This window comes from Tiliqua scincoides, chromosome 14, assembly GCF_035046505.1.
Source record: "Tiliqua scincoides isolate rTilSci1 chromosome 14, rTilSci1.hap2, whole genome shotgun sequence".
In the NCBI taxonomy this organism is placed as follows: Eukaryota; Metazoa; Chordata; class Lepidosauria; order Squamata; family Scincidae; genus Tiliqua; species Tiliqua scincoides.
In genome coordinates, this window is record NC_089834.1 from 8,817,067 (window position 1) to 8,831,309 (window position 14,243).

General features: G+C 45.9%; 2 protein-coding genes across 2 annotated transcripts in view; one reads left to right on the plus strand and one right to left on the minus strand.

Moving 5' to 3' along the window:
• PI4KA (phosphatidylinositol 4-kinase alpha) overlaps nucleotides 1–14,243 on the minus strand; it is an 81,109-nt gene that overhangs the window by 42,362 nt on the left and 24,504 nt on the right. The gene's annotated exons all lie outside the window — the stretch shown is intronic.
• Nucleotides 329–9,841, plus strand: SERPIND1 (serpin family D member 1). The gene is made up of 5 exons (XM_066609629.1): nucleotides 329–379; nucleotides 2,905–3,805; nucleotides 6,784–7,057; nucleotides 8,155–8,299; nucleotides 9,650–9,841. The coding sequence occupies exons 1-5, from the start codon at nucleotides 329–331 to the stop codon at nucleotides 9,839–9,841; spliced, it is 1,563 nt and encodes a 520-aa protein (XP_066465726.1).

Consider the following 14,243-nt stretch of genomic DNA (forward strand, 5'->3'; position numbering starts at 1 on the left):
GTCCAAAGTTTGAATTCCACATGTCCAAATAGTTGTACCATTAAAGAAGGTGATTATTTCAACAATAATAAAACAAAAACACGAATAGAGAGTGCAAATCAAGGGCTGGCCAAATATTATGCTCCTCAGTGCCCGCTGCATAAAAAAGGCCATGTTTTAGCAAGGCAATAAGATCAACAAGATCCTTATCTTTTCCCCACACAAAACAATCAACAAGCCCTTGTATTTTTTTCCCCACATGAAACAAGAGTTGAATGACTAGAGGACAAAAGATTACATAGCCCTCTTACCATTCAAATGGGAAAATATGTTATGGGATGAGTCCAATATGAATCATGCGTGTGGATCAATAGGGGAGGACAAAAAGCCAATTCACAAGGTAAGCTGAACTTGCTTTGGTTCCTGCCCTTATGATTCAGCACTATTGGGCCTCAAGGAAGGAAGCTGTGACTCAATGGACAGAGTCTCAGCTTTGCATGCAAAAGGTCGCCAGGTTCAGTTCCTGGGAGCCTCCCCAGGTAGGTCCAAGAAAGGACTCCTGATGGCCACCGCCAGCCTGCACTGACAACACTAATGCAGATGGACCAGTGGTCTTACTCAGTAGGCAGCAACATCCTGTGTAACTGTGTGAAATAAGCCCCATCATGGCCTGGAGAGAAAACTGAACCCATCAAAACAGGAAGATACAGGTGGGTACTCTTCAATGCACGGACTCAGGACCCATGGATTTGACCATGGATTCTTAACTCGTGGCTGACAAACCACTGAGGATCTCCTGAACATGACCGGAACCTGGTTCCAGTCAAGTCCAGGAAATTTTAGACTCATAGAGGCCATGTGCTACCTCAGATAGGTCCCCAGAAGTGTTGGAAGGGCACTTCCTGTTTCTGTGAAATCAGAAGTGCCCTTCCAACTCTTGTAGGGGCCTCTCAGAGGTCCCTAGAGGCCACATGTGGCTCCAGACATGACAGAATCAAGGTTCCTGTTGTGTTCAGAGGCCCTGTTGGTACGCAAACAGTGGATTTAAGTATCCATGGGTTTTGGTATCTGTGGGGATCCAGGAATGGTTCCCTTGCAGATACTGAGGTGGGACCTGTACCGTTAAAATGGCCAATCCTGTGACATCATCACGAGCCTTCATTAACCCTGAAGGTCCACATGCATGCCAAGGTGACAACTTTTCTTTTTTGCTCCACCTATCAAACTGAGCACCTAAAAATATGAGTTTGCAAGAAGCAGAACACCAACTGGCAGAGAGAGAGAAAAGCAAGTGGAGAGATTTTAGCTGACAAGTTAAGTTCAGCAATGATTGATTTACAGCCTGTTTACTTTAGAACATCCCCCTATGAGGACTGCACCAAAGTTCACATTTTAACTGTTTTCATCCACCCGCTTGGAGGTCCTTCTGCAACCGTTTGGTCATTAGGGAGGTAAGATACGTTCCTATCTTTTGAAATGGACTAACTTTAATAATAGTATTCCTCAACGAAAGTGAGATTTATTGGCTACAGGGCCAAGATTATTTACATGAGAACTAAAGTGAGAAGGACCCCCAGCGTGATTACAGGTCATTAACAACAAGCCTACAGAGGGAAAAAAAGGTATTCAAAAAAAGAATTGCAGAATTGTCAGAAGTTGTCAGTAATCAAAGACAACTGAAAACTAACTAATCAGATCAATTTGTCACAATTAAGACCCATTTATTTCAATGGGGCATAGCTATGGCTAGCTTTGCTTTGGATACAACCTTTGGTTTCAAAGAGAGACTATCTGCTTCAAAGGGGTTTTTTTTAATGCATTTTATAAATATCTGAGTGTTTATTAGGTATGTAGTTGCTCTTCTTTGGGCTTTGCCTACAGTTCACCGATTCAGATTTTGGCAGTTAACAACTGTGTAACGCAAGAGATGGGACTCTGTTCATGAATTAAGGATTTTCACCATCCATTCCTGCACACAACTCCCACACAAGAGTTCTCAAAGGAGCCCCCACCAGCTGGCAAAATCAACAGACATCAAAATCCCTTGTGTGGTATGTGGTGTGTTAGCCTCAAACTCTTGTGGACATGAACAGCCTTCTCTGGATTTGAGCCAGTATTTCCACGCATTTGAAATGTAAACTATAGAAACACATTCACATACAACACAACCGACTTAGAAGCCAAGTCCAATACATTCAGTGGGACTTGCTTCCAAGTAAAGGTGCGTAGGGTTGCACCTCCACTGTCCAAACTAGCAATCCAATCAGACGATTCAACATAGAGGAAGGTTCACTTAAGTCCCAGTGAAAAACAAACAGGATTTCATGTATCGAGTCACAGGCTGCTGTGGGTGGCTCTCCAGTGTTTCAAGACTTCAGCCCTGATTCTCGGGACAGCCTGCACGGGAGGAGGTGGCTTGACCCACAATTGTGCAGAAATTGTGCAGAAAGGCTTCCCCAGTTGATGTTGCTTCTGGGTCTCTCCTGGAAGGCAAACCCTTTCCATCCAACCAGGAAGAATCAGGTCTGGGCCACCGCATACACACAGCATGTTGATGGCATACTACTGCACTGTCCAACTCACCACCTCCATTTCCGGTGAGGGTAGGTGGAGCAACACTGCACAACCTCTGTAGCCAGAGGAACTACATTCCACAACCTCCATAGCCACACTGCACCACCTCCGTAACCAGAGGAACTACATTCCACAATCTCCGTAGCTGGAGTACTTAGCACATATTCAATGCAACTAGTAGAATCTAGTAGGAAGCCACTTGACATACTGCAATGAATCACCAGTGATACACATAACTTCTTCCTTAAGAGAATTTCTCATAAAGGGAAGATACTTTTTTTTTTTTTACACTTATGCTTCCTGAAAGTGTTAAGCTTTCTGTTCCAGAGTGTCTTATTGTTATGTTTTCAGCCTTCCAGCTTCTGCCTCGTCAAGATGAAGCTCCAGTTTTGCTTAGTGGTCTTCTCTTTCACCATCACGGTTGCGCTGTGCGGCATCAAAGATCTTCGCGAGCATTTCGAACAACTCGGGGAGGAGCCTCTCAACCCTCGCGGGCTCCACGGCAATGGAAGTTTTAGCGTGACGAGCCTCTCGCCGGAGTTTCATCAGGAGAACACAGTGACCAAAGACCTGAACGTCGACGAGGAGGAGGAAGACTACATTGACCTGGACCAACTGCTGAACGAAGATTACTTTGACATTATTGATGCTGTTCCAGAAACGGAACAGCTTTTGAGTTCTGAGTTTAAGCAAGGAAATATTCTCAAGCTTTTCCCGGGCAAAACGAGAATCCAGCGCCTCAATATCCTCAATGCAAACTTTGGCTTCAATCTTTATCGGTCTCTGAAAGACAAAGCCAACTCCTCCGATAACATCCTTTTGGCTCCAGTTGGCATATCCACCGCCTTGGCTATGCTGTCATTGGGACTGAAAGGCAACACCCATGAGGAGCTACTGGCCACTGTTGGCTTCAGAGACTTTGTCAATGCCAGCTCCACCTATGACCTGATGACCGTCCACAACCTCTTCCACAAACTCACCCACCGGCTCTTCAGGAGGAATTTTGGCTACACGCTCCGGTCGGTCAACGACCTTTACATTCAAAAACAATTCCCCATCCTGAGCGAATTCAAGAACAACCTGAAGCGATACTATTTTGCCGAGGCACAGCTCGTCGACTTCTCCGACCCAAACTTCACCACGAGAGCCAATGAGCGCATTTCAAAACTCACCAAAGGATTAATAAAGGAAGCTCTGGAAAATGTACATCCCACCACTACAATGATGATCCTTAACTGCCTGTACTTTAAAGGTAAGGAAACAGGATGGCCAGGGATAGTTTGCACTAGCAGAACACAACAGAAAAGATTATCAAACAAAATACAGGTCGAGTATTACCCAAAATTATTGGGACCAGAAATGTTTTGGATTTCAGGTTTTTTTAGGGGGGGGGGGAATATTTGCATACACATAATGAGATTTTTGGGATAAGGGACCAAAATCTACACATGAAATTCATTTATGTTTCATTTGCACTTATACACATAGCCTAAAGGAATTTTATGCAGTATCGTTAGTAACTTTGTGCATCAAAGTTTATCTACGCTGAACCATCAGAAAGCAGACCTGTCAATTTTCAACTTGGGCATCATGCTGACGTTGAAGAAGTTTTGGATTTAGGAGCATTTTGGACTTTCGGATTAGGGATGCTCAACCTGTACTAACAGCTACATTTTAAAAAAAGAGTACAGTGGGAACTCAGTATCTATGGGGGATCAGTTCCATGAACCTCCATGGATACCAAAATCTGCAGAAGCTGAAATATGGGGGGGGGGGGTCCACAGGCCTGCAATAACTTACCTGGAGGCCATGCCAGGCCCACTGGAGGTTGCACTGGCCTCCCAGCCTCCTCAGACAGCCTCTGGCCAAAGAGGCCATTTCCAGTTCAATTTTGAAAGGCCCTCTGAGGTGGTGCTGGAATCCCTAGCATGTATGCACTGCTGCAACCGAGACGCCTGCATTGGCTCGGTCATGTCGTGAGAATGGATGATGGCCGGATCCCAAAGGATCTCCTCTATGGAGAACTCGTGGAAGGAAAGCGCCCTACAGGTAGACCACAGCTGCCTTACAAGGACATCTGCAAGAGGGATCTGAAGGCCTTAGGAGTGGACCTCAACAAGTGGGAAACCCTGGCCTCTGAGCGGCCCGCTTGGAGGCAGGCTGTGCAGCATGGCCTTTCCCAGTTTGAAGAGACACTTGGCCAACAGTCTGAGGCTAAGAGGCAAAGAAGGAAGGCCCATAGCCAGGGAGACAGACCAGGGACAGACTGCACTTGCTCCCAGTGTGGAAGGGATTGTCACTCCCGAATTGGCCTTTTCAGCCACACTAGACGCTGTTCCAGAACCACCTTTCAGAGCACGATTCCATACCATAGTCTTTCGAGACTGAAGGTTGCCAACAACAACTTCTGAGGTACTGGTTTGGCATCCAAAGATGCTTGAATCCTTGGATACCAAGCTCATGGATACGGAGGGCCCACTATACTTTTGGGAGCCAACACAAACTAATCATAATCAGCCTTGGTTTCAAAAACTTCAGTCCCTTAATTTTTAACAAGACAGTCTGGCTAAATTCAGCTAACCATGCCATTTTAGCCAGCTTTACAGAAATCAGCTCTTAAACCATGTACAGTTGGTTACAAACATAAAAGGCCAGAAGTTTCTAGTTACCAGAATGACAAATTTCTAAAAATTTCAAATTTCTATGACTTCTACTCCACGTGGCTAAGGGCCAAGCTAGATGCAATATAGGAGATCTGTGAAAGGATCATTTCAAGCATGCCGTTTCTATGCAGCCCACAGGTGCACACATTTAATCCCTGTTGCGTATATGCAACATTCAGCAGAAATGGCTTGAGAGTGGGGGGGGTAGGTGTGGTTGTTGGCATCCTTCAGTCTCAGAAGACTATGGTGTCACGCTCTGAATGGTGGTTCTGGAACAGAGTGTCCTCTCCAGTGTGCGAAGCCTGGGTAAAGTAGGTATGGAGGATAGGCTGTTACCCATGCAGCAAATCCCCCCTCTCCACGTCGCTGGAATGGTCCAATGGAAAGGCAGAGGCCAATACGGTTGGTTCCAGCGGCGTCGCAGGAGTTGCCAGAATGTGACTGTGTTCAGCCACGAACTGCCTCAGGGACTCCGGCTCCGGATTTTGCCTCGAGGTTGACTCCTGAAGCCTTTTCCACAACTGGATGTAGCCACAAGGCAGTGGAGGTTTGGGATCAGAGTTTTCCTTCTCTCAGATGAGCTGCCTTCCCAGGCTGACGAGTCCCATCTACCCGGTGGCTGTTTAATAGGTGTATAATCAGTAGTAGGTTTATAAGGTATATAAGGTATAAGGTATATACCTTATATAAGGTATAAGATATAAGGTGTATAAGGTATAAGATATAAGGTGTATAAGGTATAAGGTATATAGGTGTATAATCAGTTTAGTAGGTGTATAATCAGATAAAGACCCCAAGGTTGGCAGATGGAATTAGCTTTAATCTTTTTCTCCCCCAATTCCATTCCACACCATTTTCCTAATTAAAAATTGCAAACCTTAGCCCAGTGAAGTGCAGGGCAAAGCATCCGAGGAGACCTACAAGACTGGGGAAAAGGCACTGGTGCGGGAGGGAGTTAAAAACTGACGTTAACAGTATAAAATGCCAAAAATCCTTCTGATTCTGGGGTGCAAGAATTCAAAGCAGAAAGAGATGCTTGGCCACCACGACACCTACAAAAACGCACTGGTCCCTGCATTATGGGTTTGTGTCATTACACTAATGTAGAATTATGGTACCATCCTATTTTCCCTCTGTGCTTTGTGAGCACTGCACAGTGCAGACTGTTTCAAATATTCAGAAAGCATGTTGCAGCAGAGCAGAACTTAGTACTGCATGCAGGAAGGCCTGCATCGTTCCACCTGCACCAGTGCAGGCCTACACATGTGCCAGAGCAGGAAAGCTTTGAGCCCACACCGCGGGGGGGGGGGGATCAGTGGCCCTGGTGCATGTAGTATACTACTCCCCTTTCCAGGCCAGATTCATGGACACAGATCCACTCAGTCTTCTGTCAGTGATTTAGCAGTAGTGGATCCATTGCAGCAGCTGGGACTTTCTCTGGGCAAGGGGACAAATGCAGCAGGTATCTTTTCATAGCTTGACAAGAAGACTAAGCTTCAATTGCAGGGCAGCAACTCTCCTTCCTGAACAGTGCTCTGTGTAATGGGGCTTTTGCCATGTTTAACAGGGAGCTGGGAACACAAGTTTCCGGTGGAGATGACACACAAGCGCACTTTCCGCATAAATGAGAAGGAGGTGGTCAAGGTGCCCATGATGCAGACCAAGGCCAACTTCCTGGCCACCGTAGACAACGAGCTCGACTGCGGGGTCCTCCAGCTGCCCTACGTGGGCAACATCAGCATGCTGATTGTCCTGCCTCACAAACTCTCGGGCATGAAGACCCTGGAGAAGCAACTGACCCCACAAGTGGTGGAGAGGTGGCAGAAGAGCATGACAAACAGGTACAACTCTGGGTGGGAACTTTCTTTCTTCCTTAGGAGTCCCAGACCTAATCCCAGGTATGGTCCATATAGATATGCAAACACCTTGCCGGAGCTGAAGGCACAAGCACTAATCAAGCCATTGGCATTTGTCCCATCAAACACTGAATCTTGTGAATGGGGCGAATCTTGATGTTCTGAACATTTCAAGTCCCTCTTTAAAGGGAAAAGGGAAAAAAAGCAAGTTTCTAGTCCTTACAATTCTGAAGAAAGATGTACGAACAACAGCATGAAAGACCAAAAAGACCAATCAGGAGTCCAATCACAAGAAGACAGCCCAACCCTTTCTGCACTCCCCTTTATAAGCAAGGCACCTGTTTTTTGAGCCCTTCTCTATCAGCTTACCACTGCTAGGCCCAAATCTTAACCCACTTTCCAGCACTGGCATAGCTGGGCCAATGGGACACGTGCAGCATCCTGCTGTTGGGTGGCATAATGGAGGCCTCCTCAAAGTAAGGAAATGTTTACTTGCTTACCTTGGAGCTGCATTGCCCTTATGTCGGTGCTGGAAAGTGGGTTAGGATTGTGCCCTTAGTGGATTAACAAGCTTGGGGTCCTATCCAGCAACTTATTCCAGCAGGCAGTGGTTGGCACCAAGAGGCAAGAGATGGAGCCTAAGAGTGCCAGCTGAACCTCCACTCTGGGTCCTCTGCTTTCTGCCTTTCCACATCTGCCATAGTTAATTCTCATTATCCACTGGGGTTAGGTTCCTGAAAATTTCAGCATATAATTAATCAGCAGATACCAAAACATTGATCCTATGGAATAAATGGGGTTGGGGGAGGGGTAGCTAACCTCATCAGGAATGCCAGCAGCAGCTTCAGAATGAACACCATGGATGCTACGGATAGTCTCAGCATGGCCACTGATAGCTGAAATCCAACAGCGGATGGTGCAGTGTAACACTCTTGTTCCTGCGGATAAGCAAACCCGTGGGAACAGAGTGCGCAGAGAGCGAGAACTGACTGTATTTGTCTCTCTGAATAAAAGGGGCAGAAGAGCTCTGCTGTCTTGGCTTGAGCCAATTAAAATCTCTCCCATTACTTTGTTCTCCCTAGAACGAGAGAAGTTGTGCTCCCTAAATTTAAGCTGGAGAACAGCTATGACTTGATCGAGGAGCTGAAAGCCCTGGGACTGCACGAACTGTTCACTGCAAGTGGCAACTTTTCTGGAATATCCGAAGAGAGTATCATCATTGATAAGGTACGTAGTTCTGAGCACACTGAAACGGTTGTCGGGAACTTTGGGTAACACGTAGACGCAAGTCCTCCATGCATCCTTCTTGACCATTTCTGGTTAGTACACTGGAAGCAGGTGCCTATTGAGTTTCTGCTTGAAGATGTCCTGTGAGGGAGAATCCACCACCTTCCTCGGCAATCTGTTCCACTGTTGCACCACCCTTACCAATTTTTTAATGGGTGAACGATGGTTTCTTTTTGTGTTCTTCTGAGCAAATATGGCAACGGTTAAAGACCGTTTCCATAACGGCCCAACTTTGGAGTTGGTCTGCCCAGGAGGCTTCCTGAGACCTCAAGGAGGCAGGCACTCTACAGAGACGCTCTAATCCACCACTACGTTTCCCCTCCACAATTTTCCCCCTGCACCCTGACCTCACCAAGGAAGCCAGAGGAGCAAAACTGGCTGCCCTGCTTCCAGGTAAGGGGGGGATGTCCTTTGGACTGTGGTTTCAAGTGCTAGCAGTACTGGGGCGGATCCCAATCACTTCGCTGCTGCGTCTCAATTGCCTGTGTCTAGCTCTGATGTGTCATCTGACCACGTTTGTGATCGGTTTTGTGACGCTAACATCCAGCTACCAGGAGACCTCAACTATCCTTGCCCAAACACAGTCAATCACGGTTTGGCAGTCAAAAGTATCTCATGCCAGTAGCCTTCTAGAACCTTATCAAGAGAGGACAGATCGATAACGGCTCTAAAGTGGGAAAACCACTGAAGTGATGAGGATAAAAATTGCAGGTTGTTCTAATTTTAAGAAAAACAGTGCCCTCTGTATCTGCGGCATCTGCATTCATGGATTCAACCAACCATGAATCAAACCATGGTTTCGATCCAACTATGGATCGAAAATATTTTTTTTTGAACGTGCCATGCGCCAAGCACTTACTCTGCTGAGACCGATTGCCTCAAGCCATGGGACGCAACACAAGGTGGCCAGAGAGCTGGAAATGGCTTCCAGAAAAGTCTTCCTTCCATTGGCCAGCAGGGTAAACCATGTGACTTTTGTGTCACCAGCATGGCTGCACCTGAGTGAGCAGGAAGCAGCAGAGCGGTGAAGCGCACAAGCCACCCACATCTCTGGAGTACCCATGACAGGTGCTTGCTCAGGCCAGCTCCACCATGAGGGCTCCCCAGCCTCCCTCCGGCATCCTTGCCCCTGTGCCGTAGTACGCACATACGATGCCGTTTTATTAAGGGACTTCTGGAGAGTCCCCGTGGACACAGAGGGCTCACCGTATTGCTCCATTAGAGTTACCAAGACACAAGCCTGTTTCTTGTGAGCAGACCCATAGTATTTCCCTCCCTCTTTTTTTACAGTTCAGTCACCAAGGGACAATTACGGTGAACGAAGAGGGCACAGAAGCGGCGTTTGTGACCAGTGTGGGCTTCATGCCCCTTTCCGCTCAAATCCGTTTCGTCATTGACCATCCTTTCCTCTTTCTCATCTACGAGCACCGTACCAGCTGCCTGCTTTTCCTGGGCAGAGTTGCCAACCCAAGCAAGTCTTAAAAAGCAGAGAGGCGCGCTTCACACAGTCATGCAGCTGGGAAAGGTTCATACGTTTTAAATATAGTCATTTTATATGCCTGTATTAGCTGTCACGTTTGTGAATATGCAATACTGGGTGACAAATGCAGAACCTCTCAGAATGAGTAATTGAAATAGAAGATTCAGCTAGGACTTGCGAAGATAATCGTAGCTATTAATTACTAAAAATGTTCCATTTTGTTGCAATGTACACCATCTGAAGGCAGGTAGGAGCATTTGCTATATATTTCAGTATATACTCCAAGAACCCCTAGCAAACAAAGAAGCCTATTGTAAAAACATCAGAAGAGCCCTGCTGGATCAGACCCAGGGCCCAACTAGTGCAGCTTCCTGTATCTCACAATGGCCCCCCAGGTGCCTCAGGGAGCACTCAAGACTCAAAAGGATATACAGCTGGACCTCGGTATCCATGGAAGATCCATTCCCAGATCCCCCACAGATTCTGAGATCTGCGGGTGGGGGGGGGCAGAGGACCTGCAGATGTACCTGTCTCAGAAGGCCTCCGAGAGGCACTTCTAGTTTCTTGGCAAACCATAAGTGTCTCTCAGAGGCCTCCGGGAGGCCTTTTGAGAAGCAAGAAGGTCACGGTCCTCTGTGGGCCCTTCAGATGCGGGTTCAGAACATGTGTTCCATCAAATCCACCTGCAGATAAGGAGAGCCCACAGCCGCGGAATGAGAAAAGATGCAGAAGAGGGCAACCAAAATGATCAGTGGGCTGGGGCATCTCCCTTATGAGGAAAGGCGACAGCACTTGGGACAATTGAGTCTCGAAAACTGAGACATGGGAGGGGACATGATTGAGATGTAAAAAATTATGCATGGGACGGATAGAGGGATGTTCTTTTCCCTCTCACACAACTCCAGGACCAGAGGACATCACTAAAACTGAGTATCAGGAAAGTTAGAGCAGACAAAAGAAAACGCTTCTTTACCCAGTGTGTCATTAATCTCTGGAACTCTTTGCCACAGGAAACGGCAATGACGTCTGGCCTAAATGCCTTTCAAAGGGGATTGGACAGATTGATGGAGGAACAGTCCATCATAGGTTACAAGCCATGATGAATATAAGCAACCTCTAGGCTTTACAGACAGCCCATCTCTGAATGCCAGATGCAAGGGAGTTGCAACTGTAATCTTGCTGTCTTATGTGCTCCCAGAGACACTGTGAGACATAGGAAGCTGGACTAGATGGGCCTTTGGCAGCTCCATCCAGCAGGGCTCTTCTTATGTTCTTAAGATAAGATACTTAAGATACCTCTTAAGGTCCAACCTGTGATGGACTTTTTCTCCATAAATGCTGCCACCTCCTTACCCAGTGTTGCCATCTCTGCTCCTTCTCCCTCCTTCCCTAGATTTGACAAGAGAGAAATGGAGTAGAAAAGGAAGTGCGCTAGAAGGTTCACCCACCTCTACCACGTCAGGTCTAGGAAGCGAGAGATGGAGCAGTGGTGGAAGTGTGCAGGCACTGCCCATTCACTGCCTGAGGTAACGGCCTCATTTGGCCTCATAAATGGGCCGGCGCTGAAGTTTTCTAAGCAGACTGAATCAGAGTGAATATAATTTACATGTCATTAATCTTTCCATAATCAAACTTTTTGCAATGAGAACCTTTTAGCCTGCTGAAAATTTAGCCAACATTTCCGTCCTGTTGACAAAAAGAAAGAATGGTGCTTTTCAACCAGAGTTAATTCAAAACACAGGACTCTGCCTCCTGAATGAGCCCATCTACTCAATTAGCTCAGCCTTGCCATCACTGATTGCCATCATTTTATTGGCGGTGATAGTGATGGCTAAGCCAATCAGCCATCACTGATTGGCTTAGAGAAACCATGTCTCTAAGGTTTCAAACATGCATTTGTTTGAATTTATCCTCTACCCTACCTGCCTGGAGATGTCAAGAATTGACCCTCTGCATACAAAGCAGGCAACTGTGCCACTTGACACATCATGATGTATCAGAGCCTGAAAAGTATTGGTTTACGACCTTGGTTCTATTGCTACACAGTAAAGTTTGCTAAAATTTGGTCAAACAGGATAGGATGCAAATAGCGTAACCTCAGGAACAGCATCAAAATGATGGATATGCTCAGTGTGGTGTTTATAGCAGGAACCTGAATCTTGCAGCCTTTCTGCAGAATCTGTGCAGATATATGGACTTCAATCCACTCTAAAATGCTACTTGTCCAAGAAAGAACAAATTTGCACTTTGCACTAACAGGTTTGCAGCTCATTAAGGGTTTGGTTCCAAGCCTATGCAACAAACAACAATGTAGATATCCTAGCCTGCCTTGTGCTTTTCTTTTTTTTTTTTTTTTTTTTGGGGGGGGGGGTTAAGGAATGCACATGAAGCTATAAACATGGCTGATCTAAAACATCTTCACATAAGAAACTGCAATCCTACAAATGTCTACTCAGAAGCAAGCCCCATTCAGTTGAGAGGGGCTAGGCGCGTACACGATTGCAGCCCTGCCATGGAATCCTATGCATGACTACTCAGAAACAAGAGCCACTGATTTCAACAGGACTTACTCCAAAGTAGGTGTGCATAAAATTGCAGCTTTAGTACAGTCAACAGGATATAAAGTTCAGATGTATTTAAGAAAAAGGTGATGGAAAAACCCAAAACTGACACCCCATGCAGCTTTTGTTTGCTTTAGCACCTTTAAAATTTGAAATGGTGACAGCAGCAATTTGGTCTCATCATACAGAACATTCAATATAAATAATTTGATTCTGACAACTGCCAATAGAGTTACCACAGCAGGAATTTCAATCTGCTTCACACAATTCTCTTCCTAACGGGGGACAGTCTCCACCAGAAAAAAAGGTGAACACAACATGCATACACTGAGCCAGTTCAGTCACAAACGGAAGCCAGGATTGAATCATGGTTTGTGTGACATTCCCTAGCCCAGAGGTTCCCAAACTGGGGCATTGCAATGCCTCAGCCAGGGAAGCTCTGCAGTTACTCTCTTAATGGGCAGGGCGACAGAGACTGTAGAGATGTGATCAGGACGATCACGGGGAAGAAGGGACTTTTCTAACTTACCTGAGGGTTGCTATGGCTCTGTAGAGGGTCTGGGAAGCCTGAGACCCTGGAAACTTCAAAGTGCTGTTAAAAGGGGGGGGAAACTACTTCCTGTTTTTGTCACAAAACCGGAAGTGATTATTTTCTGGACAGTGCCATCTTGAATCTTGTGAGAATCCATGAGATCCAAAATGGAAGTGCCCAGCTGAGCCAGGAAGAAGAGGCTGCTGAAGTGCCGTGACCCAGGTAAGGTTGGGAACTACTGCCCTAGCCTCATGTATATGTGCTGCTCCCACCCATTCCCAAATTCCCTCCACACATGAGGGCTAAGAGAAATTTTATTTCCTATTTTTGTTTCAAGCAAGACAAGAGTGGCCCTGATATTTAAACTGGATAACTCTGACTCTTTCTAGCCAGAATCTCAAAATAAACCAGGATCTGAACTTGGGTCTCAATCCTTGTTTCGTGCAACTGACCCACTCTCAGGTAGGAACAGCATTCCTCTTCTCAAAGGGCCTCTTTCACAGAAAGGTTAAGTGGAAAAGCAAACGCAATATTAGCTTGACATCATCTTCATAAATTGTGCAAGAAAAGCAAACATTTGTTTATAGATCCTTAATGTAACCATTAACTTCTGCTAAAGATCGTAGCAGTATTTGCTGAGGGACTAATGGCTGCGGTGGAAAAAAGCGCAGGTATATAAGTGCAGTGCAAAAGCATATTTTAAAATCTAATTTAAGCAACATTTTTCTAACCAGTTTCAGAAAACAACTGCTTTTTTGAGTTGCCTCCATTTATAAGCCAGTGCAGCATGAGGGTAGTGCACACAATTAATCTCAGAACAAAGGTCTAAAATACACATAGCCCGGGGCCTTGAGGCACTTCCTTGTGAGATTGTAACAGGAAGGATATAATTTTAAAAAACTATTACTTAAAGGAACAGAGACCTGCATACTTCAGAAACCATCTGCTATTCTGCTAATACACAAACTGTCATTCCCTATTAGCTGGATTTTTCTTTCTCCCAGTTTTATTCTTACGCACCATTTTCCCAGCAACTTGTGGAACTCTTTGCCACTCGATTCTTTGACACACCATGCTCCAAATTGAAAGGACAGTAATACTACTTAGCATTTGTAAAATTTTGTTACTACAGACAGTTGCCCAAAAAACAGAGCTGCAGACCCGGGACAGCTTTTCAGTGATCTTCAACTGCTGTGCTCCAAACTCCCACGGCATACCTCTAGATCATTCATGTCACACCAATGTGCCATGGCACAGCGGTTGAAAATCGCAGGTTTACAGCATGAATACATAGCAGGAACCATTGTAGAA